Source organism: Clupea harengus, chromosome 26 (genome assembly GCF_900700415.2).
Source record: "Clupea harengus chromosome 26, Ch_v2.0.2, whole genome shotgun sequence".
Taxonomy (NCBI): domain Eukaryota; kingdom Metazoa; phylum Chordata; class Actinopteri; order Clupeiformes; family Clupeidae; genus Clupea; species Clupea harengus.
In genome coordinates, this window is record NC_045177.1 from 9,493,365 (window position 1) to 9,503,364 (window position 10,000).

Here is a 10,000-nt window from a genome sequence, read left to right on the forward strand (position 1 = left end):
ACACACACACACACACACGCCCACCTGCAGGTTGAGATCTCGGCAGCGCAGGCCGACGGCCGACTTCTCCTCGAGCGCGGCGGCGTAGCGGCCGTACAGCTCGCACTTCTCGTCCTTGAGCTTGAGCAGGTCGCGGTGCAGGCCGGCCATGAGCTGGCGCAGACGCCCGCTGTCCTCCTGCAGCCGCCGCTGCTCCTCGGCGCGCTCCGCCGCGCCACCCTGCGCCGCCTCCAGCCAGGCGCAGCGCTCGCGCAGCTGGTCCGCCTCCTGACGCGTCTCCGCCAGCTCCTTCTGCATGCTGGTGACCGCCCGCACCAGGTACTCCGTCAGCTCCGAGTACTTGATCAGGCCTGAGCACACGGCAGGGACAGGATAGACGGAAAACAACTCAGTTCCATTCAATTCAATTCAATTCAATTCAATTCAATTCAATTTAATTTAATTTAATTTAATTTAATTTAATTTAATTTAATTTAATTCAATTCAATTCAATTCAATTCAATTCAATTCAATTCAATTCAATTCAATTTAATTTAATTTAATTTAATTTAATTTAATTTAATTCAATTCAATTCAATTCAATTCAATTCAATTCAATTCAATTCAATTCAATTCATTTCTATAGCGCCAATAACTACTGACATTAAACTACTGCCTCAAGTACGGAACACTCAAGTACTCAAGTATTGCCTACGCTGTACTGAACACAAGGCCTGAACCACTTAGGCACTTAGGCAATGATGGCAAGGGAAGGAGAGGGCAGAGCAAAGGACCTGTGGGAAGGTGAGTTAGCAGGCATGTGTATCCAACCTGACGTAAAGGGCAGTCATACACTAGTGCTTGTGTTCCGTGGTAGAAGGAGCTCTGGGTGGAGAGGAGTAGGGGGGAATGGGGAGTAGGGAAGGGGAGCACGTCCACCTCCATCACTGATGATCAAGATGAAGTGTGACAGGCTGGAGACAATTCCTACAGTTCACTTCTACATGCATTTCCCTGGACAGTGTGTGTGTGTCTGTGGCTTTCTGTCTAACTGCTTCATCTCCCCTGTGTGTGTGTGTGTGTGTGTGTGTGTGTGTGTGTGTGTGTGTGATGTGTGTGTGTGTGTGTGTGTGTGTGTGTGTGTGTGTGTGTGTGTGTGTGTGTGTGTGTGTTGGGGAGTGGGACGGTAGGAGGAGATGTGTTTGTCAGCCCAGATTTGGAGGACAGAGAAAGAAGAAAAGGACCGATGATGTAAATAAACCTCTCCATCCATATTTGGTCATCCAGGAAATGCTTTTATCAAAGCACCAGATCCGCCCAGTGTGCAGTACACAGACAAGCACACACACACTAACACACACACACACACACACACACACACACACACTGACACACACACACACACACACACACACACACACACACACACGTGAGCCAGAGAGGCGAGGGCAGTGAGACACGCAGATACAGGGAGGAGTGAAGGACTGAGGAAGGAAACGCATGAAGAGTGTGAGCCCTGTCAAACACAGCACAAATATTGAAGCTTTTCTTCTCGGTTTACCATACATCCTTCACTCCTAACGCTTTTGAAGCATCAGTTCCAACTGCCTCGGAGATATACATTTCCTGAGAACAGCCGATTGCTTGACAATAGGTGAAACCTGACCTGACTATCCAGACATAAGCAGGCGAAAAAAGCATTCTGGTCCGAACCACTTAAACATGTCATAGTGACACCAACACAGCAAGGCTTGCATTACAGTAAACTCTTCATACTTCATCCTTAGATCATATATAAGAGATATATATCCCCTGACATCCCTATGGCCTTTATGCCATCCCTATATATATATATATATATATATAGTACTGTGCAAAAGTTTTAGGCAGGTGTGAAAAAAATGCTGTAAACTAAGAATGCTTTCAAAAATGGAAGTGTTAACAGTTTCTTTTCATCAATTAATAAAATGCAGTGAATGAACAGAATATAAATCTAAATCAAATCAATATTTGGTGTGACCACCCTTTGCCTTCAAAACAGCATCAATTCTTCTAGGTACACTTGCACACAGTTTTTGAAGGAACTGTGGTGTCACGGCTATTTACCTCAGATAATTGTATGCACCAATCTTCATGTAATCCCAGACAGACTCGATGATTTACAGCATTTTTTTCACACCTGCCTAAAACTTTTGCACAGTACTGTATATATATATATAATATTATATATTATTATATATATATATACAGTACTGTGCAAAAGTTTTAGGCAGGTGTGAAAAAAATGCTGTAAATCATCGAGTCTGTCTGGCAGAAATCACCGTGGCATATACATACATATATATATATAATATTATATATATTATATATATATATGTATGTAGATGCCACGGTGATTTCTGCCTGTTGTGACCGGTTGCCACGGTGATTTCTGCCTGTTGTGACTGGTTGCTCTCTCACCACTGAATCCCGAGGGCTCGGTGCTGGGCTTGCGGCCGGTGATCTGGGTGTACATGGCCGGGTAGTGGATCATCAGGCTCTCCAGCAGGGCCACGGCCCCGTTACGGCCCCGTATACGCAGCAGGTCCAGCATGTGGCCTGGAGAGGGGGAGGAGAGAGTGAGAGGGGGAGGAGAGGGGGAGAAGAGGGGGAGAGGGGGAAGAGAGGGGAAGAGACGGGAGGAGAGGGGGAGGAGAGGGGGAGAGACAGGGGAAGAGAGGGGGAGAGACAGGAGAAGAGAAGGGGAGAGAGACAGGGGAGGAGAGGGGGAGAAACAGGGGAGGAAAGGGGGAGGAGAGGAGGAGGAGAGGAGCTAAGTCACTCTGCATTATCACAGCTGTGGTGACGAAACCAAACAGGAGGAGACATTTGCAACACATCTGAACCACAATCTTCTGAAATCTGAAATCACAATCTTGTTCTTCATTTCCCATGTACGGCTGGTTCCTTTATCTGGGGGTTCTCCACTTTCTTTCTCTCTTTCTTTGACTTTCTTTTTCTTCTCACTTCGCACTATGTCTCCATCAGCTTCATACACTCAGAATTCCTAAACCCATATTGACAAGAAATGTTGAGTCATTTTCAGCTCAATTTACGTCTGTGTTTACGTAAGACATCAGTAAACAAGTCCCTTACCCATCCCCATTCTCCTCAGAAGCAAATCTCGAGTAGCAACTATTAAATCTTCCATTTAAAACTTCTCCCTCGTCTCCTTTCTTTCCTGTTTAGTTTTCCACATTGGCCATGTTTGTATTCTTGCACATTTGAATAAGTCATATCAGGCACTCATTACTCATTATCTAGACCGCCATGAGTCAAGCAACATTCCACGCCCAATACACACACAGACACAGACACAGACACACAGACACAGACACACACACACACACACACACACACAGACACACACACGCACACGCACACGCACACACACAGACACAGACTATCCTGCTTTCTCTCTTACTGGTTCTCATGCAACGGTTGGTGAGCTGGTGGCAGTTGATGATCTCGTCCTCGTCGATCTCCGAGATCACCCGGGCCTGCCGCAGGTAGGGGATGACGATGCACGGGTGCACCTGCAGCGACACACTGTGCCGGTTGTCGTTGATCAGCTCCCACAGGTCCTCGCCCTCCTCATCCCTCATCGCGGGGTCCATCTCCAGGTCCGCCGCTGCCATGGCAACCGATTCCCCAAACCCCCCCCCTCGACCCCAGCGGCCGACCGAAGTTCAAAGTTGCTCCTGATTAGGCGGTCAGAGCCGGTTTCGGAGACACATGTGTCGTGGGAAGCACAGTCAAAGTGAAGGGGAAGGCCAGTGTGGGTGTTAGTTAAAGAATCTCTGCTCCATGCCTGCCCAGGGGAGGATGCGTGCGACGAACCTGTAAGACGAGAAAGTAAATTCCCGGCAAAGCACACTAAACTACACAGAGGCAGGTGGGGTGGGGAGGGGAAGGGGGAGGTTCCAGTAAGCTGTCTGTGTGACTGTGTGTGGAAGCCCAAAACACAAACACACACACACACACACTCCCACACGCACATGCACACACAAACACAAACAGAGCCTCTGGCCGAGTACCTTATTCTGTGTTTAACCAGCAACAATCTCAGTCAAACATGCCTGTTGTATACCCTGTCTGACTGCTTCTCCGCTGGGCTCTTTGTGTTATGAGTCTTATCTCATCCGCTTGTGGATCTATTTCAACCGCCTATGAGAGAGAGGCAGGATTACACGGCTGTACCTCCTTTTAATTAATAGAGCTATTCACTCGTGTTTGCAGAAGGGCAGGCGTCAGTGAGACATACGCACATAACCCATCGTGTGTGTGTGAAGCCTTGTGTTTTCATTACAGCTGGTCAAATTCATTCAGCACATCTATCTCTTACAGGCATAGTGTTGGGGTTTGTGGTTCAAAGTCCCAGCGCAAAGCAGCAAAGGAAAGGATGACTGTAAGTGTGTCAGTCACACCCGCCCCCATACACGTAATACATAGGGTTTATATACATTTCCACACCAAACCAAACATGCAGTGTGAGTTCTATGGCAAATGCTAAATCATTTTACTTACAATATTTAGTAAAATGAACAAACAGTCAAAGCACATAGAATGCAGTTAGAGTTCACACAGAAATAAATACACATGACCATATTGACACACTGTTTAAACAACCAATTAGGCTTGAATAATTAGAAGAGAATTATAATCGTCATTCATTAATAAAATCAGCTCAAGTTATTGCTTGATGTCATGTCCAACATTTTACAAAGCAGCAGCCCACAATAATAGGCTGTCTGATTCTAAACACACACGCACATGAATCATCAGTTCAGTGCATACAGGCAACACAGCAGGCAATAAACTTCACATGTATTAGCCTTGTCAGCTGTTTTGGCTACACTATCTTTATAGGTTTTGTCAGCTGACGTTTTCAACACGAATTGTTGCGCATCGTTTTCAGCAGCATCAGAGCCGCCACCTGACATAGTGGACACATGCTAATCTTTCAGGCAAGTGAAATTCAACTGCGATATAGAATAGGTTGTTGAAAAGCAGTGTGTAGTCTACAAAACACTCAGGCTATTTAGATTAATTTAAATATAAACGTGCAGTGGCGCTGCCTACCTTATCAAATTCTTTATTTCAGTCGGTCGTAGGCTCGACTCATATTATTCCAGAATTCTCCTCGTGTGCTTTTTTTTCAGTTTAAACGTGGAAGTACATATTTTGTACAAGCTTAGAATCAAAACATAGACAGAAATAGAATGACTTCACATATGAAACCAAACAAGATAAAAGCCTTAAATGTGTCGAATAGACTTGCAAGAGCGCCCTGTCTCCGCCTTGGAAAAAAACAAAACAAACAAAAAAACACACACGCACATTAATCATCAGTTCAGTTCAAGTGCCCCAACCCAATTGACGTGTGTTATCAGGGGTTGTACCCACAGGAGATGTGATGAAAGACCCATACAAAAGTACAGGAAGAGAAATTCATTTTAAGTTTAGAGCAGACAACAGCATCGAGGCCCGACCCCTCCTCAAGACACGCCTCCTATGAAACGAAAAGTTTTTTTTAGTGTATTGACTTCTCGGCATTATTACAGGTCCATAAAGACAATTGTCATTATAAACACTGAATTATTTTGCTGTTACAATAAAACATCAAAACTAAGACGACTGAAAATTGAAAGGGTTGCAGTTATCTAAGCTAAAATCTAAAGCTCATATCTCAAACCTAAATTTAGGACTCATTTAGGAGTCTGCACATATAGGGGATGAGGGATCTCCTGTATATCTCAGTTCGACCAGTCATTGAAGTTGGACTTCTGGCAAAGCCAAGAGTTGAGTACATATCTCTGATAGAATGCACAATGCGAGAGTGCTGAGTCCTACCTACTTTTGAACATAGACTTAATGCTATGCTTTTGAACATCAAATATGTACAGTTATGTTACCATATGTCATAAACTGCTTTCCTGTGCCCCTAGACAGCCTTTACAGACAGCTATTCCGCTATCTAAAAATGTATTGGCTAATTGTGTCATGTGACCAATTCAAAATACGTTTCATGGTGAAGGGAGTACAGGGAACTGTGCTGGACTGCAAACTCCAGTACTGAGCACAGGTAGCCTGTGTAGCCTGGACTGCATACTCAGTACTGCGCACATGTAGCCTGTGTAGCCTGGACTGCATACTCCAGCACTGCGCACATGTAGCCTGGACTGCATACTCAGCACTGCGCACATGTAGCCTGGACTGCATACTCAGCACTGAGCACAGGTAGCCTGTGTAGCCTGGACTGCATACTCAGTACTGCGCACATGTAGCCTGGACTGCATACTCAGCACTGAGCACAGGTAGCCTGTGTAGCCTGGACTGCATACTCAGTACTGCGCACATGTAGCCTGGACTGCATACTCAGCACTGAGCACAGGTAGCCTGTGTAGCCTGGACTGCATACTCCAGTACTGCGCACAGGTAGCCTGTGTAGCCTGGACTGCATACTCAGTACTGAGCACATGTAGATGGACCTCATACTCAGTACTGCGCCTGTGTAGATGGAAACCAGTTTTGGATCTCAGACAGCAAATTTCTTTCAGAGCAAAAAGCATTGTTGCAACGAAAATGCAACTCCCTAGTATTTTGCAATCAGAAGACCGAAGGCTGAATGTAGAAATCTGAAGTTTCATTGTAATCAATAAGCCACAATAAGTAGATGCTCCATGGATGGTCTCACTGTATGGATGACGGGTCAGCCTTTTAAAAGAAACTCAGTTCTTCCCACTCTCAAAATTGTACTCAACTCTAACTTCTTTCTCTCTCTCTCTCTCTCTCTCTCTCTCTCTCTCTCTCTCTCAGTGTGTGTGTGTGTGTGTGTGTGTGTCTGGCACCACTCCCATTTCCTGGGATCCTCGTGGCTAAGTCAATTAGTCTTGTCTCTACCCCGACTACTTCTCTAAGTCCGTCTGTCTATTCAGCTTCTTTTGTCAGCCATTTTAAGTGAGGCTCTTCATACTTAGGAGTTAATCCATGTTCACCAACTTATATAAAAAATATCCGTCATCATCCTTTTCGCTGAGGTCAACATGTGTTCCACCTGAGTCTCCCATGGCAAGGATGGTGACCCCAGGACTTTGAGTCATTGACCTTCAGGGTGTTCTGGTCGATGAAGAGAGTCGGCAGGGCAGGTGTATGTCTCGTGTTAGTGACATAATAAACTTGTTTCATTTCTTTTGGTTGAGTTTCATTTTGTGGTCCTCTACATAGATATCAAGACCATTCAGGGTCTGTTGGAGAATACAGGGTAGTTTGAGCATCCACATAAGGGCCGGAGTCACGTCATGCATATGCATATTTCCAGTGGTCTAATCTGTCCTGGTGGACACTTGCATTAGCAATTATCACAAAGTCCTGGGGAATGTTCCCAGGGATGTTAACTTTTTTTTGCAGTTTTGCACATGGATTTAACTCTTTTGTACCAAGCTCTAGAATTCACTTTTGTCCATGCCTTGAGATTTGAAGAATACACACACACATTTATCTCCTTTTGCTCCTTATTTCTGTAGAAGCTTGCCAGGGCACACGGCTTTCTTGAAGGCTTTTTCTTGCTGGTGGATCAAGAACTTGATTTGGGGGGCGTTTGTCCGAAGGACAGATTTTCACCGTCTTCATAGGGAAATATCTATCAATTTCAGGCTAGATATGAAACTTTCTCAGTACTACAGATTTTGAGTGTATTGACTTCTCAGCATTATTACAGGTTCATTAAGAAAAATGTCATTATATTCACAGATTTTCACTGTCTTCATTGGGAAATATCTATCAATTTCAGGCAGAATGGTATTGTAGAGGGCATTATTTTTTGTCATTTGTGCTGTTATCAAGGCAGATGTTATGGACTTTGAGGTGATTGAAGTCTCCAAGAATTACAAGCCCAATGTCTGGGTACTTGATGTTCAATGAGTGGATCCAGAAGTCACTGCTGACTGCCATTTCAGACAGGTGTTCGGAGAACAAAGCTTTTTTCCAGCTGACTCATGAAACTAGTCTGTTTACACCGGCATGCACATTTCACAATGGCCGTCTATGATTCATAAAACGATGCGGCTATAACTGAACACGCTGCATTCTTCTCCAAACAATGGGTGAGCATGTTCAGTGTGAAAGTGCAGTGGTGTGCTTGAAATGAATGGCACTCTTTGCTTTCTACTAAGGCAGACTGTAATACCAAAAAAACAAAGCACTTATCGGAACGGTGTTAATTATCGGCATGCGTGTGTTATAGGCAAACCTTCGCGTTGTCATGTTAATCCATTATTAAACAGCATATCGATTATTGATCCATTATTAAATTCAGCATTTTGATTGTTTAACAAAATGGCCAATGTTTGACATAGATCTTTAATTATGCCTGACACATAAACCATTATTCATGGAATGTTGGCCATGTTTAGAACAACATCGCTCTCAGTCTAATTCAGTATGTCTGTTAAACCTTGTGCTCTCCGTCTAATTCAGTATGTCCCTGTTAAACCTTGTGCTTTCAAAGTGGGACGTGTGTGCAACTTTTTGGCATCAGAGCCCAAATGCATGAAGGAATGTTGTCATAGTAATATTAGGAGAGCACAGCCTTCGGGGACAAATGAAGGGTTGGGTGAGTATTCAGGTGATATCAATGGGAAAAGTCCCTTTTCAGTGAAGATAAGGGAAGTGCAACACGCCACACTCGCACGCACATGAAGTGTGGGGTGGTGGTCAGGTGAGGGACACTGAAAATACCTACAAACCAAATTCAAGTCATTTGACAGAATATGTGAATACCATCATTCTGTCACTCTGTGAGCATGGCAAAACTATATATTACATATGTTGTTCCATGACTATATATTACATATATTGTTTTTTACAATTAAATAAGGTCAGAAAAAAATTCTGCTATATATTTTTATTATTCCGTATGGCTTATATTTCATGTACATTAAATATTTCAAGGGAAAATAGCAATACAACTGCAGATACAACACTACATACATTAGTATTAGACCTGAAAAGGCCCAAATGACAACTTACAGATATGCTGTCTGTGGCTGCTGGTTAAAAGCTGCCATGCCTCTCAAGAAAACAAACCAAAAGTGTTGTTCCATGATCCACACCTCCCCCTCAAGAATCCCCCTGCCCAGTACTTTAATCATATCCCCTCCCCAAAGCACAAAACCCTTATGTTGACCTTTAAGTCAACTTTGACCCTGACCCTCTAATACCCAAATACCCCAACTTAAATATTGAACTTACTGTAGCAGGTACTACTCTAAGATGATGGACCCCAATCCCCACCCTCCTCCTGCCCCGAGTTGAATTAGTTCCCCCCAATCCCTCCCCTCCCTCATGGGCCTTCCTGTACGTGTGTGCCGAGAGTGATTGTGATGCGCCTCAGCGCCCCCTGGTGTTCGGGCAGCTCCTGGCAGACGCGCTGCAGGACCGTGGCCACACTGCACAGCCTCTCCTCCTCCCGCTGCGTGGCAGAGGCCAGCGGGCCCTCGCCCGACGCCACCGCGCTGTAGCGCCCGTCCCGCACCAGCTGCAGCTGTTTGGCCTGGCCCTGGAGGGCCACCAGAAGGGCCAGGTTCTACAACGCAGACAGAGAGAGGGAGACAGGGGTGTGTGTGTGTGTGTGTGTGTGTGTGTGTGTGTGGGGGGGATTCACAGAGAGTGGAAAAACAAGAGTGGAAGGTGAGTGCAGAGTCAATGAGGAGGTGTGAGTGACAGAGTGTGACAGAGTGTGACAGAAACAGATAAGGGAAATGTCAGAAGGAGTTGGATCTTCCTTCACACTTATTTCAAAACATTTCCAGTGTTCTTCTCACTCAACTGGTTGAGCAAGGTACCAGCAACGTCAAAGTCACAAAGTCACAAAGTCCCCGGAGAACACACACACTGGTACAATGTATATTTTGTCACCTCGGCTAACAAGTACTCTTTTAATATTCTTTTAATGTTCTTCTTTTAGTGTAATGTTTTTTTT

General features: G+C 44.8%; 2 protein-coding genes across 2 annotated transcripts in view; both read right to left on the reverse strand.

Annotated features, from left to right (window-relative positions):
• LOC105892291 (caspase recruitment domain-containing protein 14) overlaps positions 1–3,851 on the reverse strand; it is a 20,808-nt gene extending 16,957 nt beyond the window's left edge. Inside the window, exons 1-3 of the mRNA XM_031563787.2 lie at positions 3,443–3,851; positions 2,440–2,577; positions 25–350 (exon numbers count right to left, since the gene is read on the reverse strand). Coding sequence (XP_031419647.1) covers positions 25–350; positions 2,440–2,577; positions 3,443–3,656 — 678 coding nt within the window. The 5' untranslated portion in view covers positions 3,657–3,851. The remainder of the gene's footprint in view (positions 1–24; positions 351–2,439; positions 2,578–3,442) is intronic.
• A 5,199-nt stretch (positions 3,852–9,050) lies between these two features.
• Positions 9,051–10,000, reverse strand: part of LOC116219843 (coiled-coil domain-containing protein 40-like) — a 13,882-nt gene continuing 12,932 nt past the window's right edge. Inside the window, exon 13 of the mRNA XM_031563788.2 lies at positions 9,051–9,604. Within this exon, the coding sequence (XP_031419648.1) occupies positions 9,362–9,604 (243 nt within the window). The 3' untranslated portion in view covers positions 9,051–9,361. The remainder of the gene's footprint in view (positions 9,605–10,000) is intronic.